The sequence below is a fragment of the Punica granatum genome, chromosome 2, assembly GCF_007655135.1.
Source record: "Punica granatum isolate Tunisia-2019 chromosome 2, ASM765513v2, whole genome shotgun sequence".
NCBI lineage: Eukaryota > Viridiplantae > Streptophyta > Magnoliopsida > Myrtales > Lythraceae > Punica > Punica granatum.
In genome coordinates, this window is record NC_045128.1 from 3,366,951 (window position 1) to 3,382,670 (window position 15,720).

The 15,720-nt window shown below is 35.1% G+C and overlaps 2 protein-coding genes across 4 annotated transcripts; both read left to right on the plus strand.

The window, feature by feature from the left end:
- The first annotated feature begins 8,726 nt into the window (after nt 1-8,726).
- Nucleotides 8,727-10,007, plus strand: LOC116197255 (ethylene-responsive transcription factor LEP). Its single transcript, XM_031527338.1, has one exon. The coding sequence runs from the start codon at nt 8,916-8,918 to the stop codon at nt 9,660-9,662; it is 747 nt and encodes a 248-aa protein (XP_031383198.1). The 5' UTR covers nt 8,727-8,915; the 3' UTR covers nt 9,663-10,007.
- Nucleotides 10,008-13,117: 3,110 nt separating this feature from the next.
- On the plus strand, nt 13,118-14,554 carry LOC116197076 (lipid transfer-like protein VAS). Of its 3 annotated transcripts, none has more exons than XM_031527095.1 (3): nt 13,118-13,472; nt 13,570-13,687; nt 14,231-14,554. In XM_031527095.1, the coding sequence occupies exons 1-3, from the start codon at nt 13,136-13,138 to the stop codon at nt 14,253-14,255; spliced, it is 480 nt and encodes a 159-aa protein (XP_031382955.1). In that variant the 5' UTR covers nt 13,118-13,135; the 3' UTR covers nt 14,256-14,554. The 3 variants fall into 3 exon arrangements, with proteins under 3 accessions (XP_031382955.1, XP_031382956.1, XP_031382954.1); XM_031527096.1 differs by having other exon boundaries at nt 14,328-14,551; XM_031527094.1 differs by having other exon boundaries at nt 14,218-14,335.
- Nucleotides 14,555-15,720: the final 1,166 nt, after the last annotated feature.

Here is a 15,720-nt window from a genome sequence, read left to right on the forward strand (position 1 = left end):
TAATTATAAAACAAAGAGATGGAGCCAAAATTTCCTCTAGTGACTTCTTAATCCCAATCCAATAAAGGAACTTTCACCCCCCTTTTTATCAATTGGGGTTTCCCTCAATGAAGCTTAAAACAATAAAATAATAATAATAATTGGAGAAAAAAGCCAAAAGAAAACAAAAATGTTGTCTCCCTTTACAAAGTCTTGGTAGGTTCTTGACCTATTATGCCTTGGGTGAACCAAAAATTCCATGTCAAGCTATAAGGTAACGAGATCGGCGTCATCTTCTCGGTCAAAAACATGCAACATTCCTCATTTACGGTTGTTCGTGTCTCGCATTTAAATATCAATCTTTGCAATTATTTCGATATCATTATACACACACAACAGGTTATTGGTATTACTCTTTATAAACCCAAGAAGTATCTATACTAGTTAGTGAGAGATTCTTCCGTGATTTCACCTTACTGCTATGAATCACTAATAAGAATACATAGTAGATGGATAAACAAGTTTATCAGTAATAATGAGCCATACTTTTTTTTATAGGATGTTTTTGAATGATTTATTCTCACCATATTATCGTAAAGAATTACTATTCAATTTTTTTTAATTTAAAAGTGGGAATAATGAAAGAACGTTGTTCATAGAGAAGATATATAGAGAAACCAAAAGCAAGGAAAAGAAAAAATCTACATTTCTGATACTATGTATTTATATTGCATAGTCCATTAATCGAAAAATCGAATTGCTTGTGGATTTATAAGAAGTTCTTGGATTTGCATTTTTTTTTCAGTAATTATATATATAGTAGCAATGGATACACAAAAGTCACCAACGATTTGATTTATCTTCAACAGTTTCAGACATTTGCCCTTGTTTTCATATGACAATTTTGTCCTATCACTATATATTATAATTTTGTTTAATAATTTTTTTTCCAGTACGAGGGAAGACATGGAACTAGTACAAAGCACTAAAATTCTAATATCTAATAAAGGGGCATAGTGGTCACATTGAATATCGAACTTGTAACTTCTTAGTTATTATGCGAGAGTGTGCACCACTACTCCACACATTCTTTTCATAATTTTGCTAATAATTAATATCGTCATATGCCTACAAAGAGATCTTCGTGATAAGGAAAGGGGATGAGAGATAAATATTTGCATGATTTTCTTGGGACATTTGGTCAAAACCATCTTAATTTCAGATTTTCTGCCTACCACATAGGAAGGAGGAGGAGGCGTAGTAGGATCCTACTCATTTGTTTTGTTCAAGAAAGGCATGCGTATTTGTCCCTTTCACGTGCTTACCAACATGTCCTCTTCCTTAACCAAATTAACTCCACTGTTTGATGTAATGCTGCTTTCACTTTGCATGGTAGGTCATAAGAAAATGCATACTTCTCTATATATTGGGTGGAAAAATCGTTGTAAATGATATATCGTAGCCCGACCTAATTTAAGATATCAGTCACTGTAAAAATTCCTCAACTTGCGTTCATAGCTTTTAACTTCAAGAGGTCGTAATAGCAAACCGGTGATTGGATACAATGAATCGAGATATTATAAGTCTTGACAAAGTATATATAGGTTCAATATTCAAATCTTCCATATTTTTTTGCTGGGTAAAATCTTCCATATGATTAACGGTGCAAGAGTGGTCATTTCCAGTACTGGATCTATAGAATAAAGCGAAATACATAAGAGGACACGAAGGAGCAGGTGAAAAGATATACAGATTGAAGTATAATATATAAACTATATTATTTGAAACTTCATCATAAAGTGAGAGGCCCAGTTTTCTTAGCCCCTCCCTCTTTTTCTTTTTTTCATTGTGAATCTTGCAGGATTGATTTATAACATGTAAAAAATACATGACATGAGTACAAGATAAAATGTTTAAGAAAACGAATATTACAAGATCAGAATAATCGGATCCTCCTAGATGTACTACATGGGAAGATTAAAGGTGAAACTCCAAGCAATAGAAATCAGATACAATATAGCAGCAATTCAAAATTCCGATTAAAACCCTATCATTACACATGGACCCTAGTAAAACTAGTGAAGGGTCCTCAGCTATCCGATACCGACTTTTCGAAGAGACCTCGACATTAGAGCAAAGTAGGGGAAGTTTTGAGCCATACTCGTGCGTTATGGACCAAACGTTGTATCAGGCAGCCAAATCAGAGCGATAATCTAAGCCGGGGAAGGCAATAGGCGCCGACCAATCCAGTAAGTGATAATGTGTATATACAAATATATATATATATATCTTTAGATTATTGTAGTTGATTAAGTAAAATTCTTTGCCTTGAAATTAAAAAAAAAAACTAATTAAGAGGGTTTGGTCATGCATGAGAAGAAGGTTGCGGTTGGGGGATTATTATGATCTTTATTTTGGTCTCAAATCGGTTGCACATGGCTTGGAAGTGGTAATAAACTAATATATATGCTTAGGGGCCCCACGGCATTGCCCTAATAAATTAATACACTTTTTTTTACCCCATTTATTATTCAAAAGTTTAATAATTCCAAACTAATTTAGATTTAAGTTTGATCGACTTATTAAGGAATACATTTTTTTCAATTGTGAATTTTTACCATTTTAAAAATTCAAATCTAAAACTTTATTTAAGAAAAAAACAACGCTAAATTGCGTCATTCAATCCATTGACGTATACTAATATATATATATATATATGAATTAAAAACTTTTCAGTAAATAAATATCTTTAATATTAGAAACTTCAGAGAAAAATAATGATTATTCCTATCATTAGTCCTTTTCGAGTCACAAGATTGCTTCAAATTATTGACCAAAGTTCTGTAACAAAAGGACTTGAATTTCCTTTGTATATTAGCCAACTTGTCAACATCTTCTTCTTGAACTCACAGTTGAGATCTTAATAACTGTCAAATCATGTCCCTTAATTTATGAACACAAGGGAACAAAGTGGAGCCATAATTTACTATTCAATAAAAAAATAGCTAATGTTTCACCCAAAAAAAGCAAATTTGATTTAATCAATTCTTTTACTTCAATTTGATCATCAATCACTGTGAGAATGCTACAAATTTTAGCTCGATTGCACGGGACCAGTTTTATGCAGAAACGATCGGTTAAAATATACTCATCGGATGGCTCCTCCCATTAAAAGGATTGGTTCTGACTTTCAGAATAAGAAATCGTAAAATTACGGTAGGTTCATGCAGCATTTTTACTCGTGCTCAAATCGTTGCTCCACATATTGATTATTTGGGTAAAAATTTTTAAAAAAAAAAACGAACTTTTCATTTTTCTAATTTTCATACGGACTTTTAACTTTATCCAATAAAATCACAAACTTAGCAAATGATTTCACGTTTCGCACGTCGTGGGCTCACTGAACATTTCTAAGGGAAAAAAAAGCTCATATAAACCGTTAACTGGTGTCAATGTGGATAACGATAGTCCACAACTAAGCTTTTTTCGCTTGAAATGTCGGGTGAGCCCACATCGTACCAAACGTGAAACCTTTTGCTAAGTTTGTGATTTTATTGAACAAAATTAAAAGTTAGTGTTCAAATTAGAAAAAAAGAGTGAAAATTTTGTGTTTTTTTTTTTGGAATTTGATGAAACAAATTGATTATGGATTAATTTATATATTTCCATGCCGTCCAACACATTGATCAAATGAGGAAATATCTTTGTATGGATGACCAATTTTGTTTGACCGAGAGTTAAAAAACGAAAAAAAAAGAAAAAGAACTTGCATGTTTTGTGAGATCCCATCAGGGGGTTAATTACTTCTGAGGGTATCTATTAGGGCATGTGGGATTATCTAAGTAGATTTCGTTTTTCTTTTTTCCTTTTTCGAATTAATAACTATAATAATTATATATTGTATTATATTATATATACATATATATAAATATGTTAATGATCTAATGATAGTCCTCATGATCTCCTGATGATTCGATTCCCATGGTAGAAAAATAGAGTTTTATATTCATGAAGTATTATAATTGCGAAAATCAGAAAAATTAAATAAATGAATTTCAGAGCGGTTGATGCCTTATAATGTAATCTGACGGTCACGCCTCTAATTATAATTAAGCCTACACAAAGTTAAGTAAAACTTGATTCGTTAATGTTTAACTTTGGTATTTATCATTTAACGGAAAAGCTTGATTTTTTTGGCGACATGCGATATGCTTGGTACTCTTATCTATTCATGCTTGATATATGTATCACAAAATTTTCTTAAGTATCCACGGAAATATATATAAATTCTGCGAAGTACCTAGTTTTGGTAGAATTAGGTCGAAATACAGATGAATCAAAATTCTATTTCATTCTATATTGTAAGTTTTAGTTAGTTTATATCTACCCTTTTTATACATATGATTGTTGTAATTATGATTGCATCGATGTCTTCTATTTCCCCACTTGCAATAATCATTGGTTAGTCAAATGAGAGATCAATCATGAGATTTTCACTACTTAAAACTTTCTTTAATTTGGATTTTTCTAATTTTATTTTCCCCATTTGTTTTTTCTTTTTTTCCTTTTCTTTTGGATATGGGGGCTAGTAAAAGATTTCATGCATGTACAATTAATGATTAGCTCCTCATTCACATTTAGCTTAATATTCCATTGTTCGGAAAGATCACATGTGAGGGCGCGCGGTTGGTCTTTTTAGGTTATTAGAATTAAGATCTAAATAATATATTTGGTAATTATATATTTGGGAGATAATTATTTAATTATTTGGTTAATAAACTGAAACCTTGATTGAAGAATAATCATGAACCCGAGGTATCTTAAGAGAACATGCTTATAATGGCGATCAATGCTCTCCCTAATCATGGCAACCCACTCTAGCTTTTTTGTTTACCTTTTTCACTTAATTCGTTATAATTCTACAATATCGATTGGCATATCTAAAAATCTGAATCATAGACTATATTCATATGCAGTAGATCGATGAAATACGATGAATCACGAGATATGTAAAGAAGTAGAGTCCATTTTATCAGCTAAAAATGTAAATAAAATAGAAATTATTCTCTAATTAAGAGAAAGGGGTCATCCATGGGTTTATGTCCCTTTCTCTGTATCTATTATAGTCAGGACGTCGGTTTGGAAGTTATATACTAAATAAACTAAAACTCTTGTTGTAGGACGCCACATGTCTTGCCTACAATTTTTAGGCTTTTTTTATGGTTTAAGCTTTTGATTATTAAAAATTGTGAAGTGAGCAAAATAGTAAGAAATTTAAGTGGATATATACAATAAATTTTTTTTCAAGGCTTTCCTTTTAAGTTTTATTATTATTAAAAATTGTGAAGTGAGCAAAATATTAGCGTTTGGTAACGAAGTTAAGTTTGATTTAATTTGATTTGAGAAGATGAAGATAAAAGTAGTTAGGAAAAGTATTTTCAGAATTTGAAAAAAAAAGATGAAAAAGTAATGATTGTGTTTGAATTGAGGAAAAAATATTGAAATTGAAGAAAATTATTGAATAATTGAGAGAATTTAGTATTAAAAAATTAGTTGTAATAATAGATAAGAAAAAATTTGAGAGAAAATTTGAAAATAAGATAATAAAGTAATGATTGCGTTGTTGAAGTGAGAAAAAAATTAAGTTAAGTTAAGTAAAATCACACTTTATTACCAAACATAATAGTATAACATTTAATAACGAAGTTAAGTTTAATTTAATTTGATTTAGTTTGATTTGAGGAGATAAAAACAAAAGTAGTTGAAAAAAGTATGTGAGAGAAATTGAAAAAGAAAATAAAAAAGTAAAGATTGTGTTGTTAAATTGAGGAAAAAAGTATTGAAATTGAGGAAAAGTGTTAAATAGTTGAAAGAATTTAGTATTAACAAATTAATTGTCATAATAGACAAGAAAAAGTATGAGAGAAAAAGAAAAAATAAAAAGTAATGATTGTATTGTTGGAATGAGAGATAAATAAGTTAAGTGAAATCAAATCTTATTACCAAATATAAAGAAATCGAAGATTTAATATAAAATTTAAGTGGATATATACGCAATAAATTTTTTTCGTATATGATAAATTGAAGAGTTAATATATATTTAATTTACATAAAATAAATAGTGATAATTACGTCGGAATTTGATGCTTCGATCGCGCGGCGTTTTGCACTAGTTATTATTATTTTTGTTGTTCTTCGTTTCTCTTTTTCAGTCAATGATGAGGGCAGTACTGAGATTCTTCTTGGCTTTTTCCTTTTAATATAGCATTGGTTTGATAGGTCATGTGATAACTAATTAAGTGCATTCTTTCCCTTAAAAAAAATGGTTCGTTGAATTAGTTCAAAATGTCCAATCTCAATAGTAAAAGTTGGGCCTACTTAGATATTATATACAACTTATTTATTTGCAAAAACAAACTTTACATTACTTAATTTAACTTAACTTTTTTTTTCAATTTAACAACACAATCATTATTTTTTTTTTTTTATCTTTTTCTTTAAATTCTTTATCGTACATTTTCTTATCTATTATCACAACTAATTTTTTAATATTAATTATCTCAATTATTCATTATTTATCTTTTTCTTTAAATTCTTTATCGTACATTTTCTTATCTATTATCACAACTAATTTTTTAATATTAATTATCTCAACTATTCATTATTTTTTTCCTTTTTAATACTTTTTCCTTAATTCAACAATATAATCATTACTTTTATATCTTATTTTTCAAATTCTGTCACATACTTTTCCCAACTACTTTATCTTCATTTCCTCAAATCAAATTAAATCAAACTTAATTTTGTTACCAAATACTATGATAGTTATATGTATATAAATATATGAATATCACTACTTCTATGATCATATAACATGAAAGATCCATATATTAACGGGGATTCTGTTGGAAATATCATCATATATGGACGAGCAATCCACATTATAAAACTGTTGAAAACTCTGAAATGAATTATTCTTCTAAGTAAAAATCAGATCATGTCACTGCTTACGTAGTACTTGACAAAAGGGTGACTCTTACAAGGTGGTCGATCAAAATTTGTTCGACTAATGGCCATGTAATTTGGAGTGTCATAAATCGTATTAAGATCTCCAAGTAATTGTTCATCATAAAATTATTGTACTATGACCACTAATTTAGGGAAATAAATATTGTCTACTTGATAATTATACATGCATTCGTTGTGTTACTATGCCGGTCTTAATTTGCTTATCAAAAAACAAATATCAGTCTTTATATAGTTCGATCAGTGAAAATATTTCGATCTATAGTTCGGTCTTCTAGAGTGTGTAAAAGTTCACAATTAATGTGAAATAATTTATATAATATATGTATAAAAGAAGTTGGGATGGGCGTCATGTGGGACCGACCATGAGGGAAAAGGGAGAACGTAGATTAGGGAAATTCGTTGAACGATAGGGTCAAAACAATCAGAGCAAATAATAATAATAATAATAATAATAATAGGGTCAAAACAAAAGAAGAGGTTCCTGAACATAACTGATCAGTTTTTAATAAGATGGATAAGGTAATAGATTCGACTAAAATGTGATTTAAGAAACCAACGATAGAGCATGCGAGATGAATTTTAACTATAATCAACTCATTTGCACATAATATATGATCTAGAAAATGTATTTTCTTTTTATCGACTCTTAAAGTATTTTGTAATGATAAGCAGATGTCGAAAGATCATAAATTCTTAATTAATAGATTGAGAATATTTGATTTTTTTTTTCTAAAAAAATCATTTTCTTTTCTTGCTGTAAGTAAGAGAGACGTACAACCTCAAAAGTTAGATTTGAAACCAATCTTATTTTCATCCAATGACATGTGCCACCATATGACTTCTTTTTTTCTCTATCTAAAAGCTCTTAATTGGCTGACTTGATTAAGGATTTACATAAATTTTCAGAAAAGGCACCTAATATGCAGCTTTCCATCGGTCTAGCTCGATGATAGGAAGAAGGAAGATATAGGAGTAAGGAAAATATATTGCCGATAAGAATCGAATGCATAATTTCTTAATAACAAATCGAGAACAAATAACTATACTTCCTTTTTTCTATCCTTTGGATTACAAAGAAGGCAATTGACCTAGCTAGTACGGAATAAGGGATGAAGAATAAAGGATACAAGATTCTCCCTAAATAAATGATGCAAAGCATCCCATTGATTGTTTGCATAATCTCTTATGAGTTTAAGAGCAAGTCCATGCCCGCACTAAATCCCTTCTGCACTGCCCTTAACCTCTCTTTTTTTTTCTTAGTGCGCAACTTCGATATTCGAAAATTTAATGCACCCCCACAATCTAGTTCAAGTCAAGTCAATTTACTAAATGGTAAAACTTTTGCAATCAAGGACTTTATCCATATACATGGCTCAAATTCAGACTTTATTTAGGAGGAACAAATATCGAACCGCTTGAATCAATCCTTATTAGTAGTTAACCCTTTCCTTTTTCCATTCTAGCTTTTTGTTATTTTATAAGAAAGGTCTGTGTTTAATACAATAGAATGTAAATTCTAATTGTAAAAAAAAAATTCACATTTGATAATTTAGTGGGTTTTTTTTTGTTTTTAATTAGTTGTGCCAAACGAAAAGGAGAGGAAAAAAATGAAAAATAAAAACAGAGGCCGACAGAACAGACAAATCTCGGCGCTTATATAAGCCTCCGCCAAAGCCAAGCCGATGGTCACATGCAACAGACGCCCCACCCTTCAAGAATTCTCCCTTCCCTTCCCCTTCCCCCTCGCGATTCTTCACTTCCAGAAACCGAAATATACATACATACATACATATATATATATATATATTTTTTCATTAATTAGAGTAAGAAAAGAAAAGAAAAAAAACAGAAACCTTCTAGTTTAAACGCACGCTCTCGTCCTGCGTCAGAGAAATAAACGGCCAAAAATGAATCCTTCCCCGTCCAAGGGCAAGAAGACCAAGCAATCCTCCTCTTCCGGCCAGTCACCGGAGTCCTCTGGCAGGTTCCTAGGCGTCAGGCGGCGCCCGTGGGGCCGTTACGCAGCTGAGATACGCGATCCGTCCACCAAGGAGCGCCACTGGCTGGGCACCTTCGACACGGCCGAGGAGGCCGCTCTGGCCTATGATCTCGCTGCCCGGTCCATGCGAGGACCGCACGCCCGCACCAACTTCGTCTACTCGGACTCCCCTGCTGGCTCCTCTGTCACCTCCATCCTCTCCCCTGACGAGGCTCCCCACTATCACAATGCCAGCAACAATGACAGCAGTGGCCTCTCCTCCATCTACTCGACCGTCACTCCCGACCCGGACCCGCATCAGTTCCAAGGCGGGTTCGCTGAGAACGTGTGGCCTGCTGATAAGGGCAGCTCATCCTACGAGCTCCCGCCCTTTCCTTCTGATATGTCGGAGTATTCGGGCAATGCTGGGTCTGGCTGGGGACATAATGCAGAACAGGGGACGTGGGGAAACACGGGCAGCCTGGCGTGCTATCACGACCCAAGCAGCGGGTTCTCGGATTCGACGGCTGGGTTTGACTCCGGGTCAGGTGGGTCGTACTTTGGGTTCGAGTCAAGCGGTGAGTACGTGCACAGTCCACTCTTCAGCCAAATGCCGCCCGTTTCGGACTCCGGGCCAGACGGGTTCAACTTGGGCTCTTCTTCTTACTTCTTTTGAGCCCTGCCATGCAGGTCTTCACAGGCCAGTCCATCAGGCGACGATCAATCTGGGTCCGACCATTTCACAAGTTCACTGGAGAATCTGTACTCAGCATTTCGGCTTTTGATTATCTTATCAGGTTTGAAATCATGGAATATATATATATCGATCACTTAGCCTCAGAGCATGGGCTTATCCCGTGGCGCGCATGAGGTCACTCTTTTTTCTTTTTTCTTTCCTTTATTTTTTGTTATTATGAGCAAAAACGTCGTACCAGAAATGAGTCCATCGTTCGTTCGGTCGACGTAATGTAACATTAGTTACACCATTTGAATCATGAGATTGAATTTGCTCCAGTGACACTACATTTGTACTGTATTTTCTTCTACTTGGCAGATAATTACATAAACACATTTTAGAATTCACGCGGAAACTTCATTATCTAGCAATAGCCACAGATGAATCTCGACCAGGGTTACTTCGGTACTGTCTCGAGTTCCTTTACGACCTACGAAACTGTATGATTTTTAATGGAAAACTACCATGCAGTCTCTGGATTTTTTAGTTTCAGTAGATGCAGGCGAAGCAAGGAATTGTGCAGTGGCAGTATACATCAGTTGCTGGCTTTGTAATTGGGTTCCAATAGCTCATAAAAACAAGGCCCAACTGTCTTGGACTACTTTGCAAATGAATGGGCTGGGCTCACATATCGACATGGGCCAATGTTGGGCCTCATATGGAAAATCGTTGCCCACGCTAGGAATATGAAGGCCCTTTTTTTTTTTCCCCTCTTTTCAGGATGTTTTTCGACTCTACCGCTAACACTTTGGTGGTGGATTACTCATCGTGAGAGTCGCCATGTCGGAAAAAGCTGTCGTGACATAAGAAGTGCAGCTGCCTGTTGATCTTAAAATGGCGAGACTGGCAAAACCGTTATATCAACATAGATTATTGAGCTTTATAATATGTATTAAATTCACCACCTTAGTTAAGTCGACCGAATTCGGCTCACTTCTTTACTCTGTCAATTGAACCTCCCCCATCGGGGACTTAATCCTTTAAGGGCCAGATTGCATGATTTATGTCACCATCGACCCGTTGAAATTGCTAAGCAGAATGCCGGGAGCTCATCGTGAAAAATAGGTTATCAATTTTCTGCCTAAATAATAATTTACTTAGTGCTACTATGTAGGCTAACATGACTCTTTTTCTTTTTTTATTGGATAAGTCTAACATGACTTATTATCTCCGCAAGTGACTATATTTATATTCAAGTGCATAATAACGAATGTCTCGCGATCCATCATATTTGGTAAGAAAACAGCGACCCGTCTCGCGAGTTGAGCCCCTGAACTTGAATTATATTGTTTGGCTCTTCAGTAGCGAATGTTTTTGATCCAAGCGGTGATTCGGAAATGGAGGTCGGTCTTGTTTGTTTGTCGATTTCAGCTTTGTTACGACGACAATGATTGGCAGGTGTCCTTGTTAACTTCTCATTCTGGGGGATGAATCGGCTGAATTCACGAGTTTAAAAGTGGCGGAGGGCGATGCTGTTTCGTCCTTTTGGATTAGAAGCAGAAATGAAATTTACGCTAGGCAAGAAAAAAGTACAGAACTTAAGCGGAGGCGATCCCAATAAAATGTTTTAGAGTACTTGCTCGAGCAGATGATAAGAACTTTATGGTGATCATTAGGAATTCATAAGTCAAAGCGTGCCAGTGCTCCCTCAGCCCCTTCTTGTTGCTTATATATTCGCGTAAAATTTGTTCGGAGTCTCTGTTCAGTTTCATAGTTCGAATCACACAACCTTTGAGTTTTCGTGTTAGGTTTCAACTTCATGAGCAATGGAGATTTGCTTCAGAATCTCCTTCGCTCATTGGTGGATCTGCCTTCGCTCAGCAATGTTCTGGGCCGTCCTGAGCTCAGGAGCAGAGAGCAGGGGCCCATTCAATTGATTCTGTCGGGACCGACAGAAGTCTTGTGCCCTAAGCCGTCTTGTGCTTCGGGTGCATCTCTTGCATGTGAAGACATGAATGGAACTTCTTGCAAGAACCCAAGGTCGATATGTTCTTCCACATCCTAGTTAACTGTCTGATATGATTTCCTGTCCATGTTAAGATTGTTAGGACTAGTGTTCTGCAGGAATGACCCGACTTATGACCTCTTGAGCCTGCTGACGCCCATATATATATATATATATATATAGGTATTGTCGTCTTTCGGTTTTTTTGCCAAGCTAGACCCGTCTCAGCGGATACCTAATCTTTCTTATTCATTTTCGTCCTGTTAATTTAAGGATGAAATGGAGGATGTTCTCTGCTGTTCTCCTCCAGCGCGCACAGACAACCCCTTGATCCATACTGTGCTGTTTATCGACCGGACCTCAGACATTCGCTCTTTGGTCGAGAATGGAAAATCCACTGAAAAGCCGATTAGATGGATAGAGGGCTTTCCTCGTGGAGATTCCTAGTCACCGCTTCTCACACCGTTCCGTTTGAAACTCTCGATTTGGATGGAGAACTACACCTATGTGTATAGTGTAGATATAAGCCGGTGCTTATGTCGGAGGTTTTTATAGTCACTTGTGACCTGGGGAAATAGTTGCATTTCTTCGGAGTTGAGACTTCAAATGAGGTGTGTATTATTTGTGTATATATACTATGGGCAAGAGTGTTTCGCTCCAGTCCGTCCGGGTTCACATAGCTTGGTTTGATTTCTTGGATCGCAATCTTCTGACACTCGTAGGAATGTTTCTTCGATATCTTTTTAAGCTTCTTGGTTTTGTTCGAGTTTTGGATGATCAAAGACTATTCATATATATGCTGTAAAAGTACAAAGAATTATACCCCCAGTTGTGAAGTTTACAGGATCCTCATTTTACACTTTACGCAGACTTAAGAATACGAAGTTTGTCATTGTCCTGATGAACCACAACCCCGAAGATTGAGAGGCCACCCAACACGAGGCATTCTGTATTGAGCTCCCAGAATTTTGATAAAACGGTTAAAAATTGAAATGCCATAGTTGCAAAAGTGTACATTTGGTCAAGGGTTAGTTTATCCTTTATCACTGATCAGGACCAACCAGGACCAAGAATAAATGTGTATATAAGAATACATTGAGTCCGAAAGAGGACAACTGTGCATGTATTTATGATCTTTTCAATGAAATTACGAGATATTCTCAACTTATTGATTAAAATTAATTCGCATTCAGATGTCGAATTAGCTCTAATATCAAAATACTTCGACTTAAGTATTTATGACTTAACAGGGGAAAGTAGCTTCACCTGTCCAACGGCCGTTGCCGCCTTTCACTGACACCTTCCTCATCCCCCCTCCACAGAACATTGTCTTTCGGTCAATCTCAACCTATTAAGAATTATTGGAGAAAAGTCAAACTGCAGTTAGATTACCGACCCCTGTCTCACACCAACATATATAAGGTCTGGTTTGGGGATTCGATTTGATGTGCTCAAATTAATTACAGACATGGAGAAGGACATCAGTACTCGGGCAAATTGTGGGATATTTGTCTTGGTAATCGCGCTTTTCGCTGCGTTTTGGGCCCCCGGGAAGGCACAGGTTAGCCAGTCGTGCCTGAACAACCTTGGCCCGTGTCTGAACTACCTCAACTGGACGAACCCGCCTGACATCTGCTGCGAAGCCCTCAAGGAGCTGATAAAGATGGATTCCGAGTGCTTGTGCGGTATGATAAGCAACCAGGGTGCGATGCAAGCCCAGTTCATGGGCATCAACGTGACCCAGGCTCAGGAACTGCCGGGAAGGTGCGGCCAACGTGTTAACCCGCTCGCTTGCCTCACAACAAGTAAGCACATCTAGTCACTATGTGCATGAGTAGATTCCATCTTTACTTGGAAGAGATCCTAATCTCTACATGAACCTTTTCTTTTCATTTTTTTCAGGTTCTCCTAGCTCGAGAAACTCGAATCAGCAGGAATCATCTGGAGTCGACATTCGGTACCCACCTCTGATCAAAGTGATGATGGCTGTTGCCCTCTCGACGACTATTTGGATATTCTGGTAATAGAAATTAAAAAGAGACCCTTTGCTTTGTCGAATAAACATTCCCATTGCTCGATGGGGATTTTTTGTTTCATTCTTTGAGCTCCTTAATACATATGTAATGCAATTCCAATTCGTTTGTGAGATTTCATAATATAGACACGATCAAATTGTGCTTCCCCCTTTCCGTTAAGTTTCTTACGAAACTAGTCAGCAGGGACAAAACATTTTTGGCATTAACAAATATGGGAGATTAAGAACAACGCCGAAAAACCGAATTGGACTCGGAAGTGGAACTTATCCTATTGGGCAGACGTTGCATAAGCTGAACGTTATTGATATAACGTGGTGCATCTATAAGGTGCTTTATATGCCAAATAAGTCGATCTCACTCTGACTGGATTGCCATCCGATTATCCTTTTCTTAAGAACCCCATGTAGGGTAATATACGAGCTATACTACTAAACTTCTCTTACAGTGTCTTGCTAACTTCTTGGCGCGGCCTATCCGGTTGGTCATGATAGCGTGATTTTGGCTTATGCATCAGTCTACATTCACAGCTTCTCGTCCAAGCTAGCATGCTGAGAGTGCGTCCTGCTTCTCATCCTTGCTACTCGCAAGGCACGCCTTAATAATCCACATCAAATGTCTGGTCAGCAATTAACAGGGGGCATATGAGGAGAGTTGAGGAGCGACATGAGAAGAGTTGAAGGGTGTTTTGGGGAGATGCAAGCTAACCGGGAAGCTCCCAATATCTAATGTCCCATTTGGTATGCGGGAATGGAATGGAATGAAATGTATTTCTTTTATAAAATGATATGTAATGGATATTGAAAGAAAAAGTAGTAATTTTTTACATAACAACAATGGAATATAATTATAATATTGGACTTATTTGTTATGGGATATCATTTTATATATATTCTCAGATAAATGAAATTAGAAGTTTATACATAAAATATGCACAAAAAGTAATTTATGAGGGAATCGCTATTACTTATCTTTTTTGAGGAAATATTTCTTCCATCAAATTGAAGAAAAAATGTGTTAGCATGAGAGAATGCCATTTCCAACTCATGTAAAGACATCAAATAATAAATTGGGGTAAAAGGATGGGATATTCATTCCTTCCACTTCATTTCATTCATGCGTACCGAATGTGACCAAATAGTTTTGAATTGTTGGATCCATCATTCATCTGGCTCGTGTCTACTTGGCATGACTAGAGTTTTGCTTGAACCGCGCCTTATGCACCAAATATAATCGAATAATTTTTGGTATATGTGTATAGTTGTTCCCCTACTTAAGCATACCCCTACATAAAGCATTTGTTCTTCCTCCATCCATTTGAATAAAATGATATTTGTACGGTGACACTCGAACGTTCGATACAAAGTGAACTATGCTACCATAAGAAAATCCTGCAAAAATAAGTACATATAAGTTAATATTTATTTGTTTATTATTTTTTTAAAATTTCCTGGAGCTTTATTTCGCATATGAAAATATATGTACAACATTGAATATTCGGAAGCAAATTTTTTTAGTCTTTGTTTTTTTTTTTGTTGAATGACAAATTATTTTAGTCATTTTATGGTATATGTGATGGACTGATGGTCACTCAATAATATTGTATATATACCATCAAATAATACAGTATAAGAAACTTATTATATTAGCTAGGAAAAACCAATTACTTTTAAATTCGTAATAAAAAATTTAAATTCATAGAAGAGTTAAACTACAAAATTAGGAACGAGCATTAGTTTATTTTAGATATTCGTTGGTAGTAATTTTCCTAAAAAATGTATTCATAGACAAATAGCTAGGAAAGCAACCAAACTTACCCAATCGCATCACAATGAGTTAATAACATATAAAGGTCCTCTCTATATAGAAAATCAATTATGCCAATTATGTGTGTGTGTGTATATATATATATATATGCATTTATATGACTATTTTTTTTTCTGTGAGATATGACTATATATATATATTACGAGGAGGTTACCGGCTTAAGAGTTAATAAGATAATGAAATAGAAAATTTA